This window comes from Carettochelys insculpta, chromosome 25, assembly GCF_033958435.1.
Source record: "Carettochelys insculpta isolate YL-2023 chromosome 25, ASM3395843v1, whole genome shotgun sequence".
NCBI lineage: Eukaryota > Metazoa > Chordata > Testudines > Carettochelyidae > Carettochelys > Carettochelys insculpta.
Genome location: NC_134161.1, coordinates 9255677 through 9281924, shown reverse-complemented (window position 1 = coordinate 9281924; position 26248 = coordinate 9255677). Strand labels below are relative to the sequence as shown.

The 26248-nt window shown below is 43.5% G+C and overlaps 1 protein-coding gene across 1 annotated transcript in view; it reads right to left on the bottom strand.

The window, feature by feature from the left end:
- Positions 1–3994: 3994 nt before the first annotated feature.
- The window catches only part of JHY (junctional cadherin complex regulator), a 36604-nt gene continuing 14350 nt past the window's right edge, over positions 3995–26248 (bottom strand). The window contains exons 3-8 of the mRNA XM_074977051.1: positions 25442–25552; positions 15123–15835; positions 14176–14467; positions 10645–10725; positions 6402–6527; positions 3995–4661 (exon numbers count right to left, since the gene is read on the bottom strand). Coding sequence (XP_074833152.1) covers positions 4458–4661; positions 6402–6527; positions 10645–10725; positions 14176–14467; positions 15123–15835; positions 25442–25552 — 1527 coding nt within the window. The 3' untranslated portion in view covers positions 3995–4457. The remainder of the gene's footprint in view (positions 4662–6401; positions 6528–10644; positions 10726–14175; positions 14468–15122; positions 15836–25441; positions 25553–26248) is intronic.

Sequence of the window (26248 nt, the reverse complement as noted above, 5' to 3'; positions counted from 1 at the left end):
CCCCTCACAATATGGCAGAGCCAAAGAAGGCACAGTCTTGATGGTTAATTGTTTGAAGGCCTGAGTCTACCACACATACTCATGTGAGTAACACTTTATGTATTGCCATACAGTCCCACTGATTTCAATAGAAGAGTCAGAGCCTACTCAACATTAATATGGTACTGACTGCTAATGCAAAATTCAAGCCAATTTCTTATTAAATTCTTTGTCTTTCTAATTTGAATTACATTAAGTTTTGGCCTTTGCTTTTAAGCAGATGGGTGCTCATCATTTGCTTGTGCAGCCCCTTTTGTACCACTGTTATCTATTTGGAGCAAAATGAATTTGCATTACTATCAAAGCAGATCAAAAGACTTCCTTTGCACACATACCGAAAATCACATCTTTTCAAATTTCACCTTGGGCAGATACAACCTTTTGCAAATGGTCTGCAAGATGATCACATTCTTGGGCCTACTTATTTACTTGCCACGAGGAAGCATTGCGGCTTATTGATAAAATTTTAATATCTGGGGGAGGGCAAGGGGAAATTGATAGGTACCTTTTAATAGTCCCTAAAAGGTCACTATTAAAAAAAAACAGCCCCCCCCAGAATTTATAAAGTATAGCAAAACAAGGTACTAGGCTGACAGTGAGGGAGGTGATCAATTAAGACATTAAGCATTTTGCAACACATGGACGCATCTGCATTTTAGCCTAATAATAAGGCCATCAGCTCATATTCAGGGGGCTGTTGCCTACTTCAACTCAATCCTGAGATCAAAGGGAAAATGTCTGCTTGCATTTTCTAATCAGAAAAGGGATGCTAATTTCGACTCCTTAATGTGTGGTGGTGAGAGACTCTTTCAATTAACTGAATTCTATAGTGAGAGGGGGTGGGAGGGAGAAAGGATACAAAGGGAGACAGGCTAGAAAGGCAGAACTTCTCATTAAATCAAAAGGTCCGGTATTCATTATTTCTAGCATCTGGGGCTAAGCACTAAACATGGAGCTCATCAAAGGGGGTTTAATGGGTTAAATTGAGACTATGCTCGAATTATAATATTAGATATGCATAAATAGCTCTTTGATATTCATCTAAAAGTTCCCTTAAAAATAGGTGCTTCAGGTTTGCATTAGAGAAGGATTATCAGTTTTAAGCAGCGGCAACAAGTTTCTGGCCTTCCTCGGAAACGTGTTACCATTTTATTAAAAAAATATAATTAGGGCAGCAATTATAACTGGCACGGTGTGGCAATGGCTATGTAATGTGAACCCTGAGCATAAAAGGAGCCCAAGGACCAAGAGGCAAGAGAGAGCAAATCCAAAAGCTAAGGCGGGGCAATGCTGTCCCAGCTCCTCTGAAAACCATACTTTGAAGTGCAAAATGTTTTGCCCATAACCCAATGAAAACCAGTATACAGAGAATTTTCTGATACTTTTTTTCCCTCAGCCATGCTGTCAAATTTATCGTTTATTGACCAAAATGACTTGTAAGTCTCCCTGTTTTAAGGTCGTCCTTCAGCAACCCACTTACCACAAGCTTAAGTGTTTTGCTGCATGAAGACCTTAGTAGTGAAGGCCCCATTTAGGGGAAGCAGCCTTTCCTGTGACATATGGCACTGATGCTTAATCCCTTGTCAGTTTGAGGCTTTGTTTGTTTCCAGGTGTTTGAGATCATGGATTGATTTCAGTCATTTGGAGTGGGATTCAAAGCCCACAGAAGTCAACTGGAAGTCTTTCAGTGACTTGCCTTTAACAAGCCAAATGATCTTCCTGCTGACTTGTGACATTATCTTTGACTCCAAACAGGAGTTTGCATACAACCATTTCAAAGTCCAGAATTAACCTGTTGTAAGTCTTAACATATACCCTGTACCTCATTTTTACATCTACCTGTTGCAGAAGACTCTGTATCCACAGAGATGTAATCTTTTCCCATTCATTCATTCCCCTGGCTATGTGCCCAAATTAGCCCTTCTGATAAACACCTTCACCAAGACCTAACTTTGTTTAGGACAGAGGATTTCAGAGCCCTCCACTCCCACACATACACTATTATTATTTTGATTAGATACAGTTATGGTTAATGACTTGCCTTACTTGTTTGCTTTTAAAGTGAACCCACACATTTCTTTCCAAAGAAATTTAACTGTACAGAAACTTTGAAGGTACAATAACTAGGCATTTTGGGGCTGGTAGGAGCCAAAGTAACTTTAGATACTAGTCAAATTCAATTCTGGAGCATTTTGGATCTGTTTTTGTTTTGTTTTGCTTCTCAAACTTGTCAGGAAAATTCTCCTTTGCCTTGAGAGTAAATGAGACAATTTCAAGTCCTAATAGTCATGGTTAAATATATCAAGGATGGGGCTTATGATGTTAGCTGATGACCATCATATTTATGAAGCCAAGACCAGGAGTCTCCATCTATTATGCTGACAATATGGCTGTGTCTACACTTGGGCAAAATTTCAAAATGACCATGCTAATGGCCAACTTGGACAATACCAGCAAGGTGCTGAAATGAATATTCCGTGCCTCATTAGCATGCTGCCGGCTGCGGCACTTCAAAAGTGCTGCATTTCGCTCTCATTCAGCTCGTCTACATCGGAGTCCTTTCGAAAAGGACCGTCGTGTAGATGGGCCACGTCCGAGGTAAACGCAGCACGTTTGAAATGCCATGGCCGGCAGCATGCTAATGAGGCACTGAATATTCATTACAGTGCCTCATTGGTATTCCCAATTTGGCCATTAGCATGCACATTTTGAAGTTTTCCCCTAGTGTAGATGTAGCCTATATAAAAGAACCCAAGCCAGAATCAACAAGAATTTGCAGAAATCAACAATTTAAAAAAAAAATTAGAATGTGCTCTTGACTCTTTTGCTGTGCATTTTCTTATGTTCTATGTGTGGATTAACTCAGTCATTTAGCAAGTTAAAGAAACAGAATAATCATAAGAATCACAATGGTTTCTTAAGATTTAATCTGTTAAAAAGCAGCTTCCTATCAAAAGTGTAGTTCTTGATTATCCTGTGTTCAGCTCAGTTTCTCAGTGCGCCGGTCTTCAAACTATTCTGGGATAATAACAGACTGCCTAGATGAAGACCCATTATTGTCCACATTTTCTTGCCTAACATGAGGCCCTAAATACTTGATATAATGTTGTAACAATGACTCATTAACCAACACTGAAGCAATGACTGCATAATTCATTTTTATACCACTTTTGATGATCTGTGTTTGGCTCATGTTTTGCTTTGTTCATTATTGGGAGTGGTTCAGTTTGACTTTGCTCATGAATAATCAGCCAACAGCTTTCTGTGCTCCTCTCTCCAAAACAGGCACTTGGACACAGCAGACAGGGCTGCCCATTGTTCTGGATGCCCTGTCTCTCAAGATAAGGCGCCCCAGAATGTCCACACAGCTTTTTTGGCTGAAAGACAGAACACTGCCGGCGAAAGTGCTGAGTTTTGTCAACAAACTGTCAACAAAACACATTTTGTGTATGGATATTCCACCAGTTTTGTTGACAAAACTGGGGTTTGTCAGCAAAACTCACCAGTTTAACCACAGACTGTAAGTGGAACCTCCCCTGCAGATCTTCCTTTTCCACATTTAGTCTCCCATATTTTACCACTGTATTGTTCTTGTCTGACTAAAACCAACTGGGATGCTCATTTTAAATTCTGAAAGCCCTATATACACAGAAGGTGCTCTTCAACCAAATACTGCTAACATCTCCACAACCTATCTACTCCCAGTCATGGAAACCTGGGACAGAGCCAAAACATTTTTTCATTAATTCATGTCTCTTTAGTCCGTGGCTCAGCAAATGTCATGGACATGTCTCTGTTTTCATTTATTTGCAAATTATAGTAAGAGAAAGCCCCCTCCTCCCCCTGCACACACCTAAGACTCAGACTTGTTTTTAGATTTGATGGGAAGATCATTAGTAAAACATAAAAAGATGTTTTAGTATTTTTCCGTAGGTTTATTTCACAGCATAAAACGAATGAGCATTTTTGGGAAAAACCAACAGGATACACAGATCTAGATTCACAAATATGTTTAAGCATCGAAGTCCTGAGTTTATGCTCCTTTGCTGCTGACAGAACTCCTGCTGATCCCTGAAGGTACGGAAATTCATTCACAACCCTTTCTGGATAAACTGTTCAGAAAGAGACAGCAACTTTATAAGGATTTTCCAAGGAAGGAAACAACAGAATAAAAAGACTCATAGTTCTAAGGTAAAGTTTACTTTAAAAATTTTCTAAAATAAAATTGGGCTAAAACAAGGGAGAGTGAGCTGACAATATTTCACCTTTTGAAATCAATTTTGGGATGGTAGAAGCTCTGATTTAAATAGCGGAGTCCTGAAATACTGTAGCTGGAAAACATAAAAGGAATTTAATGCACCACCCAGATACTTCAGATACTGTCTTCTCTCTCCAGCTCCCTAATCATTTCAAACTTGTTATACAATGTGAAGGGTTTTGAAGGCAGCCACAACTTGCTTCTCTATCTCATGTCTGCTTTGCAGAGTTTTCAGTGAGGAAATTTGAGGTAAATTTTGTCCATCTGAACTATATGTTAGAGTTCTTTCCTCTTTTGGTTCTTCATCTGATTGCTTTCCTGAGAAAGATTTTGGTTTCGGGATCTTCTTGGCATATTCCAGAGCCTAGGAACATAAAGATTAAAAGAATATGGAAATTGACAATAAAATCAGATCAGCACTTTTAGAATGGCAGAAGAACATAATAATTTTCCTACTAGATCAGATTAATGGTCTAATTCCATATTTTATAGGCCACACCAACATGGGCAGCTTCTGTCAACAGAACCGCCCTTTTGTCGACAAAACTCACTGAGCATCTATGTGGCTAAAGGGCTCTGTTGAGAGTTTGTCATCAAAACTCAGCTGTTCCGTTGGCAGTGTTATTCCTGTTCCAGATCAGGAATAGCACCTCTGTTGACAGTGTTTTGTTGACAGAGTGCCCACGTAGACAGTTCTATCGACAGAGAGGGCTTCTGGCTCCCCGGGCTGCCTTGTTTGCAGAGCTTCCAGTCAGCCATTCTGTCGAGAGAGGGCCAGACAGTCTGGCTGCTCTCTGTTGACAGAGCGGATTGCTCTTTTGATCCGCTTTTATGTGAAGGTGCAATCTGTCGACAGAGGTTTTGCCCTGGTTTCTCTGTTGACAGAGGCTGCCTATGTAGGCAAAGCCATAGCAATTAGTACCAGATGCTTCAGAGGAACACGCAAGAAACTCAGCAATTATCAAATAATCTGCCCCAAGGAAAGTTGCTTCCTGACCCTTAATAGTTAGAAGTGCTTTATGCTTTCAAGCATGAAGGTTTATATCCCTTCCAAAACTTATAATAAAAATAGTATTTACTATAACAATTTTGTATATTCTCATATGCCTTATAAATATCAAGTAAGTTTTTTCCTTCTTGTGAAGATCTTGGCCACAGTGGTAACTTGAGGCAGTAAGTTTCTCATAACTTAAAGTGGCAAATTTCAGAAAGCAGAGATTTGCTCTACAACAGGCTTTGTGTCCTGCTCCCAAAATTACATTACAAAAAGCCTTAAAGGATAACTAAGACGCTGAGATAGTCTTGAAGACTTCAAAATCAAAGCTTAAACTAACTTTAACGGTGCTCCTTGCAAAGTTCATTTCTTGTTAGCTTGAAGTTTGATAAATTTCTTGATGAGAAGGAATACAATGAAGGTTGTACAAAAATAACATAGGTAATTGACTTAAGAGGACCTTTCTGCATTAGGAGCATCTGGGATGGTTTTAAAAGATCACTGGCTGTGTCTACACTAGCCCAAAACTTCAAAATGGCCATGCAAATGGCCATTTTGAAATTTACTAATGAAGCGCTGAAATACATATTCAGCGCTTCACTAGCATGCGGGTGGCCGCGGCACTTCGAAATTGACGCGCCTCACCGCCGTGTGGCTCGTCCCGAAGAGGCTCCTTTTCGAAAGGACCCCGGCTTCTTCGAAGTCCCCTTATTCCTATGAGCAGATAGGAATAAGGGGACTTCAAAGTAGCCGGGGTCATTTTGAAAAGGAGCCCCTTTGGGATGAGCCACGCGGCGGCGAGGCACGTCAATTTTGAAGTGCCGCGGCCGCCCGCATGCTAATGAAGCGCTGAATATGTATTTCAGCACTTCATTAGTAAACTTCGAAATGGCCATTTGCATGGCCATTTCAAAGTTTTGGGCTAGTGTAGACACCGCCAATAAAACTGGCGACAAGGGACACACTATCTTTTGGCACCTAACCCAAACTTTTTTAGGACTTATCTTTACATGGTTTTCTGTGGCCCATGGACTCCAATTTCTGAAGCCCTCTCCCTCTCACTTCAACAGGAATTCTAGTCCCATGTAATGAAATGCTTTCTAGTCTTACCTTATGTCTTGATAATGATGATTTGATCTGAGGTTTTGCTTCAGGTTTCTGTGCAGTAGCAATGTTCTTCATGTTGTGCTCTTTAACTTGCTTTGAATATTCCTTTTGCTTATTTAACTTTTCTGTCTGGCAAGTGAAAAAGGTTTGTAGTTATTTCAAGTTTTAATGCACCAGTTAATCAACCCCTTTACTACTGGGCTTCCCAATTACACCTCTGCAGCAGTTGCTCAGCAACATCTTAAAAATCTTGTTTTTCAAGGTTAGATTACTATAATTCTTTATTTTCAAGAACTCTTCCTCTGTTATATCTTGGATGCAGCTCATTGAAATGCAAGCAGTTTGCATCTTTATTGTCACATAGCTGTTTCAGCATATTACCTCCATTCTAAAATGGTTGCACCTGCTGCCTGCCCAATTTTGCCCTGATTTTAAAAATCCTTCTCTTGAATGTCACGCCTTGAATGACTGCGTTCCATTTATTTAACCCATTTTCTGTCTCCGTTTCCAACCATTTTTTACTCTCAAACTCAGCAAAGTATTTTAGTTTGCCCCAGTTAGGAGCTGGTGTCAACATTCAATTTTTTCCCCATTTCAAATCAATAACACTTAATTGGCATGACAAGCTATACAAGTGTTGCCAAAGTGTTAAAAAGAGACAAAATCCTCTGCTACGTGGAGGAAGTCTGTTTTGTTGCAATGCATCTATTGATATAAATTTGAGATGACCAATCTACCTCATTTACTGCAAGGCTGAAGAAATCACTGCAGCTTTTAAACTGCTCCAAAGGGCTGATCATTTTATCATTTTAATGGCACGATGCTCTGTGATATTTCTGTGAAGGACGCTATATAAATAGCTGTCTTGGGGTGCAAGAGTACATGGGTTATGTTCTTCAGCACAGGAGATATACACCTGCTTAATGTCACTTGTGAAGTCACTGGCAGAGAAGAAATCAAATGATATTTTTTATTCAGGCCCCCTCTCTCTGACAATCTTTTCCTCTTTGGCACAGTGACTAATGTGAATTCAGAATAGTGACAGAGATAGCGGTGTTTGTCTATAATCTATCAAAACAAAAAAGCAGTCATGTAGCTCTTTAAAGACTAACAAAATAATTTATTAGGTGATGAGCTTTTGTCCCACATGAAAGCTCAGCACCTAATAAATTATATTGTTAGTCTTTAAAGTGCTACATGACTGCTTTTTTGTATTAATGTGCATTCAGCTACTTCCCAGTTTCACTTACTCTAATGTATTTACTTTCACTTTCTATTCCAAGGTTCAGTAAACCTGTCTTCTGCACTATAAAGGACAGCACAGCTGGATTATGCTAAAGTCATTGATGCACACTTCAGCTACCACAGGGAGCGCAAAGCACTTTGGATTTGCCTCCAGTTGACTACTCACCTGCTGAAAACTCCTTTAATGGATACCTGCTTCTGGGACCTATGAAACTAGAAGGATGAATCTTTCAAAAATACAATTCTCTTCTCGTATTATGTACTACTTCCTTTTTGTGTGCGTGTCATGAGTTTTCTGGAAAGATATCCATGATATCAGAAGAAATCTGGACTGTTAATGATAGTAGTGAATAGTTCTTGGGACACTGGGGAATTCCTAGAGGATTGGAAGAATGTGTGTCTTTTGCCAATATTTTTAAAAATGTAAATCAAATGAATACAGTATGTTAGGCTGTCAGTTTGACATACAACATGATATGGGACTCTAATAAAGCATTTAAATGAATGATACAATTAATGCTATTCAGCATGGGTTTATGGAAATACATTTTCTTAATGTATCTTTTTTGAGATGACAAGTTCAGTTGATTAAAACTGTGTGATGGGGTTTAACCCCCATTAGTTGCAAGGCAAGGGGAGAACTCCAGTTAGTCATACTTAGCACCTGACAGGTGATTAATTAATTGCCTCCTGGCCAAAGGAGGAGAAGCTGGGCCTAATGAGGAGCTCAGGACATAACAGACTGCCCAGGAGACAGATATGTCTGATGGGGAGAAACCCTAGATTAGGGCTGAATAGGAAATAATAGAGGAACAAACTACCCTACCAGGTGAAGATCCCATTGGGAAAGCCCTGAAGTAGAGCCAACAAGAGAATTATAGTGAGACCTGACAGGGGTGGAAGGGCTGTTAGTTCAAAGATCTGTGGACTTGTTCTTTACTGTCCTGGAAGGGGTTGAGACTTTTGTGACTTGTCGGGCCAACCCACAGAACACCTAGAGGGGGAGTCAGGAGAAGACACGGACTGAGAGAGGTGACTGCAAGGCCAATGGACACCCTACATAGCGGAGTCAGATGAGGACCCCGGCAACTCTGCAACCAGAGACAAAGGAGTACTGATGAGGTAGGGATGTGCTACTACAATACAGCATTGCTATAATAAATGCAGATGTCTTTGCTACCACATGACATTGTGATTAAGAAATCAGAATTATATAAAATCATTATGGAACCCATTTAGATCTCAGTCTAACTGTACATAAGAATTGCCAAACTGAGTCACATCTAAGGTCCTTCTGCCTACAGGTGCCCCAGAGGGAATGAACAGAAGTAATCATCAAGCAATCCATCCCGTCACCCATTCCTGGCTTCTGGCATACAGTACAGAGGCTAAGGACATCATCCCTGCCCATTGTGAATGGAGACTCATTAACTGGATTATTTCTAGTAGCATCCCTCAGAGATCTGTTCTTGGTTCTATGCTATTTAATATTTTTATAGTGATAAGGTGGAAAACAAAGTCATTACTGATATAGTTTTCAGATTACCAAAAATGGAGGGAGCGGTAAATAATGAGGCTGGGTTGCTGTTATAGAGTGACCTAGATCACTTGTGAAGATAGATGCAATCAATATATGTATTAATATGGCTGAATGAAAGGTCATATATCTCGAAACAAAGAATGCAGGCTGTATTTATTGGATGGAGGTCTCTATCTTGGGAAGCCAACACTCTGAAAAAAGGCTTGGGATGTCCATAGTAGCTCAGCAGCTGGACATCAGCTCCAAGACCTAGACTGTGGTTAAAAGGGCTATTGTGATTCTTGGATGTAAAAACAGGGAACTATTCAATAGGAGTATAACCATTAGCTGACCTGTATATTTGCTGCTGGTGTAGCAGCTAAGAGACTACCGTGTCCAGGTCTTATGCCCACAATTTAAGAAGGATGCTGAAAAATTGAGGAGAGTTCAGAGAAGAGCCAAAAGATTAATTAAAGTACAATATAAGGATGCTTTATAATTAAGTTTGATCATAAAGGACTCTTTAATCTAGCAGATAAAAGTATATCAAGCTCTAATGACTGAATGATGGTCCACTATCTGAAAGCTGGGCAAATTCAGACAAGAAACAAGGTAATTAACCACTGGAACAACTTATAAGTGGTTGAGATGCATTCTCCATCACCTGAAACTTTAAGAGTAGATATTTTTCTCACAGACATATTCTAGTGCAGTCACTTGCAGGAAAAATTAATTCAGGGAAATTATATGGCCTATATTATGCACAATATCTGACTAGATTATGACAATGGTCTCTTCTGACCTATGAATCTGTGAAAATTAGCTGTGGGTTTGTGGAAATCAAGTCTTGAAAGCTGGCATATATTTACACAGTTTTGTTATAAACTCACTAATATGAATATGAGCTAATGGATGATTCAGAATTGTTCAACTGTGTAAAAACCCTATACTGCTAACAGTAAAAGGAGAGTCTCTTTTAGCACAAGTGACTGGGAGTATGAGAGTTCTGTGTCAGCTGTGACCGAAAATATTCCAGGCAGTGATGCGCAGCCGAATGACAGTTGTGATGTGCTAGGATGTCATGGACCTGCATCAATATTGTTTACTGATGAGACAGCACCTAACAAGACACGCACATGAAGAAAAAGGAGCTATTACTTAACATAACTAGTAGAGGACATCTTAGTATTTTGTTTTATTGTCTTAGCTGGATTCATGACTCTAGTGACTAACAGACACATGACTAGATCATTATTATTTATTTGATGGTAATGCCCTCTGCTGTATTACATATGCTTTCGAATGCTCAGAAGGACAGTCCCCTTTGGAATTTAATAATTAGATAGAATCAAGTGCATAACCTAACAGGCCAACCTTAGTTACTTTATCAACTGTGCTTTCATCCCCACTGCACTCTATCTCAGCTTACTTGGCATGACTTTGTGACATAAAAAACAGACAAAATGTATCTGTGCCACCTACTTTCTCTCTGACTGCTTCATAGTCAGGTCCCAGGCCTCCAAGCTTCACAGCCAGGTTCATATAGTTTCTTGGCCGAGAAGGCTAAAGCAGAATCAAATACATCATCCTTTAACCATTGGCATAGAGGGCAAAAGTCTCCCTCAGTAATGTAAAAGCCTTAAAGGTGTATTTAGCCCGAGAAGGCATGTTCTATGTTATATTTCCAGATATCTTGACAGAAGAGGAGAAAAATGGGTTTGCCTTTTTGAAAGATTTTGCTAGGGAGCACAGAAAACAGTTTTGAAAATCAAGAGAGTTTAGTGAAATGTAAAGTATTCAGATGCATGAATCCTTTCAATTTGTACTATTGCACATAATCACACAATTAGAGATGATTTGTAATGAATGGGCAGAATTCAGGTTGCAAGCTGAAACTCATCTTTGGCACTTGATTCAAGGGTCAAGTGATCAGACTTAAGACTGAATTAACGTAATTTGTTTCATTTATAATATTCTGTTAGAACTTTACCATATTATGTGGACATCTGAATGACTAATATGTAAACCTCCACTTTGTAATTTTCCATTATTTCGTTTCATGAGCTGGATTCTTTTCAACAGCTTCAAATAACAATGTATTTGGAAGTTATTACATTAACAGAACTTTCAAACAATACCATATTACAAAGCTACAAGGAAAGATCTTGCATTGGTGACAGAGAGAAGTTCCTGTGTATCCTTCTCCTGGTACATGATTAAAAAGTTTATGCTGTGGTAGCAAATTCAGGGTGAAAAATTAACGGTACTAGTATTGAACAAGTACTGCACTGTGCAGAAAGGAAGGTCATTGCCAAGTACAAAGCACTTCATGCCAGAATCAGCTGTACTTTTGACCATTCACGGACCTCTGTATACAGAGGTTCTGAATCCAGGAAACTTGCTTATTCCTTCCCAGCTCACACTCCTTGCCAGTAACTCTTCCAGCTGGCATCTGGTCATGAAGCTTCTAAAGCTTACCTCTTTTGTTGCAGTCTTTTGCACAAAAAGAAGAGGCAGCTCCCCTACACTTTAACTGCTCAGAGGCTTGTGACTAGTTAACAGGGATGTTTAAAGTGCTCATTAGTCAAACTGAGTTGAAGGCACAGCATTACTTGCGGGGAGCATGCGAATCCTGACATGGGTCTGTACGCAGGCTGTCCTCTCAGGCTATGTCTGGATTAAAGGGTTTTGTTGAAAAATAGCCATTTTGTTGACAAAACCTGCGGAGCATCCAGATTGCCAGTCGCATTCTGTTGACAGTAAGTCAACAGAATACAGCGCTTTTGTCGACAGCCATACCCTGCTCGCCACAAGGAAGAATGCCAATGTCAACAGAGAGCTGTCGACAAAATGCTAGTCTGCATATTCCAGGGGGCCTTCTGTTGACAGAAAAGGCCTCCGAGGTGTTGTGCAAGCCTGTCTGCTGTGATTCTAGGTCGTTGTTTTGCCGATAAAGTGGCCAGGCAGTCTGGCCGCTCTCTGTCAACAGGGTGGATCGCTCTTTTGATCCACCTTGTGGTCTGCCCACCATCTGTCAACAAAAGTTTTGTTGCAAGGTATCTTCCCACTCAAACTTCTGCCGACAAATCCCTGTAATCGAGACATAGTCTCATTGTATTTATATTTGAAAGTTTACAGTTCTTAACAGCTGGAAAAAATGTGATCTTTTAGCAGCTGTGGAAAGGCCAAAATGCAATGCACACGTGATGTGGGAGGCATTTGGTCAAGTGAGGGGGAGGGGATGTAAGAAATAGGTCATAAAAAGGGGAAGTCATATTTCCTGTGTGCCCTGCAGGCAAGGCCCAGGGACAGATTGCAATGAGGGCAAGGGATGCCAGGGTTGTGTTTCAGATTTTGCAAAGGGGTGAGTGGGTGGACCAGGGGAAAGGTTAGTGGGATCACATACTATATTTTCATTGCAAAAAGTGCACCCATCCTCCTGCTTTGAACTACTTTCACTTCTTTTCTGCCCTGTGCTGATCCCCCATGCAAAACCCTTTTTCTAGCTGTGTGAGGAACCAGAATTTCATCTTAATCCATTTCTAACCATTCATTATGTAAGATCTGGGATAAGGTGCTTTTCTGGCTAGTAAGGGGAGGGCTGGACATTCCTGGATCACTTCACATCTGTTTTAAGGAGACTAAACTAACTTTCATAGCTGGGCTAAATTTTAAAAGCTTGCCACTGAAAATGTTTAATAACAAAGCCTCTGGTTTGTTTTGTTTTCTTTCTGGCTGTCAATTATAGTAATGGAGTAGCTACAGAAACACCAAAATAATTTCTACCCACAAAAAAGTACTTTCTTCAAATAGTGACCATGTTTTAAGTCAAAAGCAATTGGCAAACAAATTAAATCTATTTTGTATTATAAATATTAGATTTTGGTTTTGAGTCAAGTATCCAAACTTTTTGTGAAACAAATATTTTTTTTTATACTGAAGCTAATATAAGGAGTTTTAGTAAGAAGCAGCTTTAGTAATTTCCCATGTATTTTCTAAGTCAAGATCTGTGGGAATTAAATTTGACTTTGGTATGTTTGTATGAATTTCTGTTTAATGAGAAGCTGGGCTGTACTGCGAGACATAAGCAATCCGATTCTCCATAAAATTCTTCAGATATGTAAGTGTGAGAAAGTTATTGGAAAAAAAGGATTAAAAACAATGGCTTGAGCACAGGGAATGGGAAAAGGAAGGCAATCTTAATCCAGCTAACCCTTCTTTGAGGCAGTCAAGCAGCAATACACAAACTGCCTCCTAGATGAAGCACATGAGTAATTATTCCAGCTTAGCTGCATTTCTCCATGCAGACAATCTAACTTCTTAAACATTCAATTTGTCATGGGTGTACAATACATCTTTATACTGTTTCACTGAATCAGTTTTAAATGTTACAGTATGAAATGTAGACACACAAAAGAGACAAAGAGCTCAGTTTTAATAAGTGATCACAAAGGGATTGTCCGCAGACCTGGAATAATATTTATTAGCTTCACAAATCCTGTAACTTTTAATGTTGTCCACTTTAAATTCCCTTGGAAACCAAGAGATTTGCTGGGCCTGGCAAATGGGCGTGACAAGGATAATGACTTATTCAGACATGAGGCCTGGCTGTCTGCTGTTGTGTACAAATGGCTTCTTTCTAAATCATTTTACCAATGGCCTAACTTAAAGGATCAGTAGTTCCCCATGTGTTCTAACAGGTGATCATCTTTGAAAAGCAGTGTGCAATGATACAGAAATGAATTGCCTCAACTCCTTGGAATATAAATTATGGGAGTGAGTTAATCACATCAGCTATTATTTTCTTTTCCCATGTCTGCTTCCACAACTGACTTTTGCTGGATGTTGAGCAAAGTCACTTAGCCTCTCTGCATCTCAATTCTCCTTCCGTAAAATGGGAACACTACCCATTTGAAAGTGCTTCAAGAGAGATGGATAACAAACACAAAGTACGAATTTAAATGGAGGAAACAGCAATATACATTTGTTTCTAACACACCTATATTTTCTTACCTTCCTAATCCCTTTTTCTTTCAGCTGTTTTTGCCTTTCCATTTGTAGCAGGTACCCTTCTGAGTTGCTGCGATTAATTGTCACTTGACTTCCTTCAGTTCTTTCTGTGTTAATCTCCCATTCACTTGCTACCCTTGGAATTACAGATGGAAACAAGCCAGGGAAATGCCTTTTGGCAAGGTGACCATCTTCCAGTTGAGAGATTTCTTGAGGATGTTTTTCCATTGTCTGTATAAGTTGTGTGGTTGGAGAAGGGCCTGATAACAACTTGTGAGCAGATGAGTGGAATGGCCTTAATTTTTAAAAATATCAAAAACAAAATGCAAGATGGAAATTGTTTACTCATACCTACATACACAGGCTGAATAAGCAATCTGTAAACTGAAATTTCATTGCTAATCAAACATAATTAAAAACCATTAAATATTTTTTTTGCTAGATTTGTTTTCAACTCATTGAGCTGTCCATGCAAATCTTCAAAGCATCATAAGTGAATGTGATCTCACTAACACACCCTTGTGTAACTTGATTACGGTTATGTCTACACTAGCCCAGAAGATCGACCCACTCAGGGTCAGTCTTCCAGGGTCTGATTTCATGTATTGGGCAGGGATTGTGAAACTGACCTCCCAAGGGTCACAGCTGACCCCCATAATCCAGGTAGGGGTAAATCAGAGCTAAATAAAAGCGCAGCAGACTGAGAGCCAGGACTGGTGGCTGTAAACAAACTTTATGGAACCACAGGAAACTTGACCACACCCATGATAAGTGGTCGTCCAGCTAACTAAAATCATGCCAGATTGCGGATGTTGCCAGACGAGAGTGTTCTGGAGTAGAGAGGTTCAACCTGTATGAGATATTTTGGAACACTTCCTTGGTCTTCTCTAATATGACTTTCTTGGCATCATGTACTATAATGCTAATTACGTTTTGAAATGTGTGCTTACCCCAAGCTATTGGTAGCATAATCTTTGTGATGTTTCTTGCCTCTATAAAATTGCTTTCCATGACTCGGAGTTGAAACTTGGTCTCTTCCTGATTCTTGAAAATTAGCACTGAAAGTAGATGAGATGCTTTTCTGGTTTAGGAGTGTGTGACCCTCAGCATACCCATTAGGTGCAAGAGTCTCCAAAACATAACTGCTCTGAAAATGTTGCTGATTACACAGAGGTCTGTTGGCAGATTTTTGCTGATATTGCTTGCTTTCTTCAGTAAGATATGCTGGAGATAAATTCAATCCAGGAGCGTTTCTATGCTGGGTTTGTTCAAGATGGTGTATGGAAGAAACCAAGTTCATGGAGATTTGCCTCTGATTGTGGTTTAGCAAATAATTCATATTTGGCAAAGCATTTGAGTTTGTGTCCCAATCCGCTACTGAATTAGAGTTAGTGGAAGGAGTAACTGCAGTAACAAAGGGATTTGTCGGTAACCAACTATCCAGAGAACTGTTGTCATCCTGTTCAAGTTCTAGTACTTCAGAAGAGTTGAAATCTATATGAGCATTCTCAAATTCTGCTACTTCGTGATCAGTGCGATGCCAAGGTCTTGGTTTTCCTAGTCTTCTTGGACAGTGCTGGACATCCTTTCCTGGTGAAGTGCTCTCTTTTAGCACTCTATTTAATTTTGTTCTGTCTGCTCGGGGCCGTTTATTTTGGGAATCCTAAAAAGAGTGGAAGATATTGTAAAATTCTGTGGTGGTCATTTTGCACATATACGAAAAAGGGTGAAGAATGGAAGGGCAGGAAACGGGGGCATTTGCTCTGGGGCCAGAGATTCAAAGGGGGCTGGGTCTTCCAGCCACTGCTACTGTGGCAACAGCCAGAACCCCGGACCCCTTTAAATTGTCTCCGGAATGCTGCTCCATGCAGTTCTGAGGGCTGACTGCCCCAGCCCCATTTCTTTTGCGGGTGCAGAGGTCCTCCCTACACCTTTACCAGGGGCCTGTAGAAGCTGTCATCCCCCAGATACTAAATGGTATCTTGAAGAGATAAACATACTAAACTTACACATCCTTTTAGCTACTCTAACGTCTTTCATTCAAGAATTTTTCCACATCCACAAACCTTAGGCCCCAGTTCAGGACAGCACGAAAGCTTAAGTTCCACAGAAGTCAGTGGGACTGGAGCTTGTGCATAAGATTGACCATCGTGCCATCTTGTTTTTATTTTGTTATTCCCTTACTGTACTTGTATGAAAAACAGGCCATGTCCTCAGCAGATGTAAACTGTTGCAAAACCTCTTCACTTCACTGGAGCTACTTCATTTTACTTCTGCTGAGGATCTGGCCTAGTATATAATGGAAAAGTTCTGGAGTCAGATTTTCTTCTGGTGTAAACTGGCACACTTCCATTGATCTCAGTAGAGGAATGCCAATTTACAATAGCAGGGAATTTGGCTGTGTTTACTATTGTCTTGTTGTTAGGGATATGGGTGGTTAACAGAAGCCACTAACTTCTGATTTGCTTTTGCTGTTTGTGATTTTAATTTTATGTCAAAATGTCTCAGTAGAAATAAATAAAAAAGCAGAAATTTCCCCCTCCCACATGGTAAAAATTTTGTCATAAGCTCTCCATGTTGATGAAATAAGTATTTTACCAGGGTGAAGCACTTAGTATAAATAAGTCCTTAGATGTTTTTGGATTTGCAAGCTAAAACAATATGTCATAAGCATTTTAATTCTCAATTCAAGTTATCCAGCCCTTTATTAATGCTAATATTCACAGCACTAGTCACAACCTAGATTACACAAAACATCTTTTCCAAGGGTGCATTTTTAGGCTTGTTTGCACCGGACAAAGAAACAAGTCAATAGGCACAGTTTTCAATCATTAAGCCAAGTACTGCCATGCTTATAAATCCTACATCATGACATCCAGCAACAAACAATTCTGGAACTTAAATTCAATGGGACTTCTCTTACTACCCAAGGCAATGTACTTGAAATCTGGGGTTTACTTAAGATTTATCATCTTCCTATTGAAGGTACCAGGTGTAGTTCCTTTTAAGGAAAGATATTTGTTTCTTTAAAGGTAACATACAAAGCCATTCTCAGTCCATTTAATTTTCATCAGAACTGAAATCCTCCATTTCATCCTCCAGTCTCACTAGGGTTCTTTTGTTACCAATGCTTGCAATCAGTGCATAGCACATGCACTTAGAGTAACTGTTTAATAGGAGGTATTAAGTGCACACATAGAGCTGAATGTTTTGGTGAAAGCTTTAGCACAAGGGAATCCTGACTCCTGGTGCCAAGACAACAATTTGTTAGCTAGACTTCTTCCACAATGATTAGCACTTTTACATATTCTGCCACCTATGGAAGAGTCGCAGGGTCTCAGCATGCACCAGGGACAAACTGTGACTGAGCCATTGCTTTCCCACTCAGATGGATCAAGTAGCATTGGAAAATACTTTGTTCATGAAGAAATTTGAAATCTACAGAACATCTTTTATCATAAATAACAGCATAACTTGCTGTTTGTTCCCTTAAGGAGCAAGCTTCTTGCCTCAAATGAACAGCAGGAAATTCAAACAATCTCTTGAACTACTTCAGCCAAAAGTTAATATAATAACTAGGGCAGAGATTTCTGAAAGGATCCTAAGCAATTTAGATGCCAAATTCCCATTAATGTTATGGGTGCTAGGTGTCCAAATCCCAAAGGAGTTGACAAATATTCTGTGCTTCACCTGTGGTTCAGAGTGCATGTGAGATAAGCGTCAGAGAAGGAAAATACAAAAGGAGAAAAAGGTGAAGAAAAGCTTGTTAGAAAGATAAGTACATTGATCTTGTTTCTCCCCCCTTCCACATACACACACCATATTTACACTTCTCCCTTTACAGTCACATAGACCCAATTTCTGCTATACCACAATCTCGTCACAATGTTTGATCTTACCTGTGTAAATGGATACACCCATATTATAATTATCTTAAACAAATGTACAAAAGGTCTGTAAAAGCAGGTGGAAATGACCTGTAAACACCAGGGCTACGTCTACACGTGCACGCTACATCGAAAGCGACATCGAAATAGGCTGTTTCGATGAATAACCTCTACACGTCCTCCAGGGCTGGTGCCGTCAATGTTCAACGTCGACGTTGGGCAGCACCACATCGAAATAGGTGCTGCGAGGGAACGTCTACACGCCAAAGTAGCACACATCGAAATAAGGGTGCCAGGAACAGCTGCAGACAAGGTCACAGGGCGGACTAGCGCTTCCGGGGCAACAGCTAGCCGCTCCCTTAAAGGGCCCCTCCCAGACACACGCAGCCTGCACAGCACGCGGTCTGCAGAGCCATAGGCACGCACACCTTGAGCGACACAGTCATGGACCCCCCAGCAGCAGCAGCAGCAGCCAGAGGTCCACACAGCTGCCCCTGTAGGAGCAGTGCTCGCCCTGTTCCATGCCATGCAGGAGGCAGCTGAGCACATCCTTGCCACAGAGGAGGAGCTGCCCGCAGGGGAGGAGGACGCAACCCCCAACCCTGCAGCACCCCGCCCCCCCCCGGCCTCATGCGCCGCCAGCTGTGGAGCTACCCCACCAGCACCGACTGGTGGGAGCGGCTGGTGCTCGGAGAGTGGGATGACGACCGCTGGCTCCAGAACTTTCGCATGAGCCAGCAGACATTTCTGGAGCTATGCCAGTGGCTCACCCCCGCACTGAGGCACCAGGACACCTTCATGCAGCGTGCCCTCACTGTGGAGAAATGGGTCGGCATCGCTGTCTGGAAGCTGGCCACTCCAGACAGCTACCGATCCGTGGGCCAGCAGTTTGGCATCGGCAAGGCCACTGTCGGGGCTGTCCTCATGGAGGTAAGAGGACCCACGGGGGGAGGAGGGGGAGGCAGCCCTGGCAGGGGAGGGGGGGCCCTGGCAGGGGAGGGCCACACACACCCTGCACACCCCTCATTGGTGCTCTCCCATGTGCTTCCCCTGCAGGTCGTCCACGCCATCAACACCCTGCTCCTCCACAGGCTCGTGAGGTTTGGGGACCCGGATGCCGCCATCACGGGCTTTGCCACCCTGGGCTTCCCCAATTGCTTTGGGGCTCTGGATGGGACCCACATCCCCATCCGCGCCCCGGAGCACAGTGGAGGATGCTACTTAAAGAGGAAGGGCTACCATTCTGTGGTCCTCCAGGCCTTGGTGGACAGCCAGGGCTGTTTCTTGGACATTTATGTGGGCTGGCCTGGAAGTACCCACGACGCCCAGGTATTCCAGAATTTGGGCCTGTGCTGCCGGCTGGAGGCGGGGACCTACATCCCCCAGCGGGAGATCCCTGTGGCGGACACCACCATGCCCCTCTGCGTCATCGCAGATGCGGCATACCCCCTCCGGCCCTGGCTCATGCACCCGTACACGGGCCACCTGTCAGCCAGCCAGGAGCGCTTCAACATGCGCCTGAACCACGCATGCCAGGTGGTGGAGCGCACATTTGGCCACCTCAAAGGGCACTGGAGGTGTCTCCTCACCCGCCTTGATGCGGGCCCCACCAACATCCCCCAGATTGTGGGCGCATGCAGTGCCCTCCACAACCTGGTGGAGAGCAAGGGGGAGGCCTTCTTTCAGGGCTGGGCTGTGGAGGCCAGCAGGGCTGATGTGCAGCCACCCGCTGCCCCCAGTTGCCAGGTGGACCCCGAAGGGACCCAAGTCCGGGAGGCCCTGCGGGCCCAGTTCGACGAGGCTGCAGGGTGAACGCTGGCAGACCCCCCCACTGCACCACCCCCCCATCCTCCACAACACTCCCTGCCCCTACGCCCACACCACAGAGCACCCAAGAGCACCCCCCCCAACTTTTCTTGTAAATAAAAGCAGACATTTGTTCATCAAATCAAATATCTGTTGAACTCTTATTATTATTATCATGACTAACTATTTACAGGCAAAATCAAAATTATATATATGTATTATAAATAAGATAAGATGAAAGGGGAAGACAAGGAAGGGGAGAACTATGTACATGGGGGGGCAGGGATCAGCATAACAACAGGGGTCTAATATAGAAACTATTTACAAAAGAACATTAAACTGAGGGGAATATATACAAAGGGGGGGGCACGTCCTGGGCCCCACACCCCTAATGTCCATCGCTGGGGGTGGGCGGCCACGACCCACACCTCGGCCTCAGCCCTGGCCGGGGCTGGCTGGGGGCCGGGAGGACCGGGAGATATGGCTGGCGGGTGTCAGCTGGCCCCAGGTCCCCCTCGGCGGAAGGGCTATCGGTGGCGGGTGGCGGTGCGACGGCGGATGGCGCAGCGGGTGGAGCACGCAGGGCGGGCACAGTGGCGGCCGGCGCGGCATGGGGGGCCAGGTAGTCCGCGATACGGTCGAATGTCCGCATAAAGGCCCCCCATGCCTCCTGGCGCCAGGCCAGCGCCCGCTCCTGGAGTTGGAGGCACCGCTCCTCCACCCGCAGCTGCTGCTTGGCGACCTCCAGCTGCCGACGATGGATGGCCAGCAGCTGGGGGTCCGTCACCATCGGGTGGTGGTGCTGGGTCCACCGTCATCCCCGCCATGGGGCTGGTCGGTCCTCCGCCGAGGAGCTGGCCTGGAGTGATGGCCCCGGTGGGCTGTCCGGGACCACTGACACCACGCCGGCGCTCTCCGGTCCTTCCGATGGTGCAGCTGCGGAACACGGGGGAAGAAGAGTGGAGACAGCCGTTAGTGTGGGCCCCGAGCCGTGGCCCTTGTCCCCCCACCCCTCTGCTGCTGGTTCTCCATCCCTGTCCCTGGGAGATGCTGCTGCTGATGGGTGTCCCACCCCCTCCCCCTGGGGGACCCTAGAGGTTCTGCTCCCCCCAGCCCCGGGGATGGGGCATGGCACTGTCGTGCTGGGGGGCAGGGGCTGATGCAGTCTTCTGAGGGACATGCCACTGCTGTCCTTGGGGCCATGGTCATCTGGGCATGTGGAGGGCCCTGGTCATATCTATTACCCTCGCCCCTCAACCCCAGGGGGTGTGCACCGGGGGGGGTATATACCTGATGGTCCACTCCCACGGTCGGGGGACACCCGGTGGGCAGACGCCCTGCTGGAGCTCCGGGATGGGATGGTGATCCGGAGCCCGGCATCGCTGGAGGAGGACTCTCCCTCCTCCGGTGCCCCAGGGGTGGACTCCTGGGGGGGCCCCCTGGGTGCGGGGCTTGCCTCCGTGGCGGACTCTGCCTCCGGGGCCTGCTGGGGCTCGTCGGCTGAGGTATCAAGAGTGGCCGGAGGGGAGGAGGTGTGCCGGGGGCCCAGGATGGCCCTGAGCTCCCTATAAAAGGGGCAAGAGACGGGGGTGGGCCCAGATCGGCTGACCGCATCCCAGGCCCGGACGTAACCCTGCCGCAGCTCCTTCACTTTACTGCGTACATGATCCGGAGTGCGGGCAGGGTGACCCCGGGCGGCCAGGCCCTCGGCCAGCCGAGCAAACGCATCCGCGTTCCGCCTCTTGCTCCCCATTATGTGGAGCACCTCCTCCTCACTCCAGAGCCCCAGCAGGTCCTGAAGCTTGGCCTCCGTCCAGGATGGGCCCCCGCTGCCGCTTCCCGGCCTGGCTGCCAGCCTGCGAGCCCTGGCTCCCCTTGCGGGGGGTGCCCTGGGGGCGCTTAGGAGGCTGGGGGGCGGCCATCGCAGCGCTGGGGGGTTTTTCTGGCTGCAGAAGAGCGTGCAGGCTAGCTGTGTGGCAATGCTGCTGCCTGCACGCTCTCTCAGCTTCCTGCACAGGAAGGCAGGGGGTGGCGAGCTTTAAGGGGCCGCTGCACACGGCGACCATTGAGCTCAGGGGCTGGGCAGAGCGTCTCTCAACCCCTTAGCTGATGGCCGCCATGGTGGACCCCGCTATTTCGATGTTGCAGGACGCGCAACGACTACACGTTGAACGTCGAAGTAGGGCGCTATTCCCATCTCCTGATGGGGATAGCAACTTTGACGTCTCGCCGCCTTACGTCAATGTTAACTTCGAAATAGCGCCCAACACGTGTAGCCGTGACGGGCGCTATTTCGAAGTAGCCGGCACGTGTAGACGCGGCCCAGGTGAGCCTGACTTTCCTTTCAATTACACCAGTTTTACACCAGCGTAACTTGGTCAGCTTCAAGTGGCATTATCTTGGTAGACACTCTAATCGTCTTACTGCTGTCTCTCAGACTGGTTTCAATACCAAGAAGCAGATACAAACAGCTGGCTGAGCAGAGCAGGAGCTGATGCAGGATCTGTGTGTGGTGATGTGTGCCAACAGCCAATGAAATGCTCGGGGACCAAAGTGACAGAAGCTCTTCATTGGAGAATGCTGCAGCCTGGAATGTGCAATGAATGGAGAGAAGCCCAGGTTTCCTATGGAAACATATCCTTTTACAGGACTGTTGGGCTCTCCTGCATTACACAGGCTGGGAAGTCTCACCCAATAGCTCCTGCAACCAGCTCAGTTTGGCTGAGCTGGACCAGGTGTTTGAAAAGCAATGTCCAGTCTCAATTTGAAGATTTCACATAATGGAAAACTCTGCCCCCACTCCGTTGCCTTGCCTCGCTCTTGCCTCAGGACAGAACTTCCTACAGTATATTCCAAAACATGAATGTGTTCCTGGAACATCTTGGTTTTTTAAGGTCAATATGAGGTCTGATTGCAGGTTCCATTTAGTGGACAAAGGCACATTGAAAACCAATGACTGAAAGTTAAAGCCCAACAAATAGAAGTGAGAAATAGGGCACAATTTTATAGTGAATATGAATAACCATTGGAACAAACTATCAAAGGAAGAAGTGAATTTTCCATTTCTTAATGTCTTCCAGTTGAGATTGGATATCTTTCCATCAAAGCAATGTGTCCAGAAAAAGAAGTTGTTGGACTCCATATGAGGGCAGATGTGTGGGATTCTGTGGCCTGTCTAGATAATCTAAAGGCTCTTTCTGGCATTAAAAGTCTACAAAACCTGTTGTAAATCTGTCACAGGGGACTGAAGAATCTGGTTGCAGTGCTTTAGCACAGTACCATAAGGCTGATGCCGATTTGGTTTTGTCCCAGCTACATAACAGGCAGTCAGTTTTGTGGCAGAAACTGCTGCATTCAAAGATATTGCAGTCAGGTCCCTATTGTTTTGTCTCCAGAGAAAGCCACTACTTCCCTTCTCCTAAATTCCCAAATACAGATCTTTGTTAACTAAACGAAGATGGATATTTTCTTCCCATTTGTAAAAACAATTTGGAAAGGACAAGATTCTTACACAATTCAATCAAATATTAATGGGAATTCTCAGCTAAGATTGTTGATGAAGATTACCTTATACTCAGGTTATTATTTTTAAATCCTAAAATATAACAATACAGTCAGCCTTGATCAGGAGTAACTGAGATGGATTTAGTATCTGAATTGTTATTTGAGTCCCTAGTTCCCCTTTTATTCCAACAGGGAAATGATCTATGCCAGATTTCTTTCCCATTCCACTCTGGTTACGGACTGCTTTCCTGTTGTGTCTTTTAACTGCATTTTTATTTTCTTTAGGAGAAGATTTTTCTGCTGATACAGAGAATCAGGTGTGCTTGGCCTCATATCTGTTTGAGACTTTTTGGTCTCAGAGCATAATCTGTTTATTCAGAGCATAATCTGTTTATTCTTACCCTAAACTGACTGCTTCAGTCTATTCCTTGTTTATGCCGAATTACTTACCTCTCAAATACTCTATTCCACTTACCATCTTCTACATTACAGCTGCGTTTCTCTTTATTGTATGAGCAAAGGAACAAATGAATCTCTTGGTTTTCATATTGTACCAATATCCTTCTCCACTACAGTCTGAGAAGCAAACTAAATTAATTATTGATGCTACAATAAATAGTTTTCACATCAGTTCTACCTGGATTCTACTTTCTCAGGGACTTCTGACATGCTTATGTCTTTGCCAGTGATGAAACCTGGTCTATTCTGGCTTTGTTCCAAACAGTAGTTATTTCAGTACATTAGTATGAAAGGCAGCTAGTCATCTACTTGATTTATCAATTTAGGTAACTACATAGCTTAACAGGTCCTAAGGTACACCTCCCTCCACTTCTAAACATTTTTCTCTTATGTCATCTCTTTGATAGAGGTCAGCAGCACAACACAGAATGCAACAATGAAATTAAGATTTTAAGTAAATACCCCTGGTGATCCACCAAAACCAGTAAACACTGGACATATTAGTTTTATGGGACAGTAGTATCATAAAGAGACCTGATCTTTTAAATCTGGGACTCCTTGAGGCTTGGAGGTATGTTGTGGATTTAATCCATCAAATGGATCAAGTAGCATTGTTTTCGTGCTTCCATAGCTAATTTTCCTATTCTATAAATCCCTTACCTATCTAATTGGACAGCCAGCATGTAGTTATGGGCTTTACAGAGTAAGATAACTGGCTATGAAAACAGCTGCTAAATGCTGCATAATCATAGGAATGAAGGACTGGAAGGGTTCTTAAAGGGTCATATAGTCCATTTCCTCTATGCTTAATGTATGCAATGGATTTTAGTGTACAAGATTTGTACACAAATATATGTAGGTGTATTCTCTATAGCAGGGGGGCAGCAGAATTGCTGGGGGCCCCTAGACAAGGTGTGCGTGTGGGAATTCCATGCTTCTGGAAGGCGGGAGGTCTTGGGCAGAAGGGGCAGAGCTGTTGCAGTACCACCCTGACTGGGCCACCTGGGGCTCCAACCATCATTTAAAGGGCCCAGGGCTCTGGCCACTGCCACAGCAGCAGCAGCTGGGAGCCCTAGGCCCTTTTGAATTGCCAGGCTCAGGTGCAGTTGGTCCCTTTGCCCCACCCACTGTCAGTGGCTCAGTTCTATAGCCTATTTCACTTTGACAATTGCTGTTCTCATTACCTTTGAAATTGTATTAGAACTATAATGTAAGAAAAGTACCTATTCACTTTCAAGCAAAAATTTGGTCTATTGGGTTAGAGCATAGTACTGGGAGCCAGGATTCTTAACACAGGCAAACTACATAATCTCTCTGTACTTCCTTTTGCCCATGAGTAAGATGACCAATACCTTCTCACAAAGATCTGAGGCAAAACTGATGTGAGTTTGGCCTGCTTCCATTACAGTACAAATGATTAACAACAATACCTGTAAATGTTTTGAGAGCATCAGATGAAAACCATTAAAAGAATGGCAAATTAATAACTAATATTAAGAAATAAAAATGTAACAAACATGCCACATGTTAAATGTAGAAGGAAAAAGATCAATAAGGCAATTGTTTGCATTTTAGACTCCAAAAAACAAATTCATATTACATCCAGAAATGACCTTTAGTTGCTGTGATCGCTGGAGCCATTGGTCTTCAGCATCCATGGCCATGCTCTGAAAGTCAATGGTATTCTGAATTAGCTTCTCATCAGCTGTCTTAACACCTGAAACCTACAGAAAAAAAACATATGTTTAGAGCCACACTGGGCTTTATACACTACAGTAGTATAGCAGGGGCCAAGAACAGCCTAAATTGCAATGCATCCGTGGGGAGAGGGAGGGATGAGGCATGAAACAAGGAATTCAGGTAAACAGTAACATGCAGCATTAGCTTATTCATGGCAGGACTAAGATGGGGCCAAATAGGATCATAGGCAAAGGGAGCACACAAACAATTCAGTCTTATTAGAGACTGAGAGCATCTACCTTAATACGAAAGGTTACAAATGACATTCTGAGCAATTTCAAAGAGAACAGAGGGAACGAAAGGTGCATACAGTACAGAAGCCTATTCATAGATAATAGATGACCAAGCTGCCCCGTATATTTGAGATAGAAATCTCTAATACAGGCAGTGGAAAGCACATTACACATCCGTTACAACCATACAGACAGTTAGGACTGCACAAAAACATTCATGAGAAGATGTATTTCATAGCAAAGCCTAGACCAATACCAGTATTCATCCAGGACAGAAGCACTATAAATCAGAACAACGTTGGTAGAAAAGTATTGGAGGCAACCACAGAGAACAAATAAAACTTCCATCACTTATAGACAGGTGGTAACAGTAATTAGCCACTGATAGGCAACAAACCATTTATATGCTTATCATCTGCATGAGCAAAAGCACACAACACATCCCCA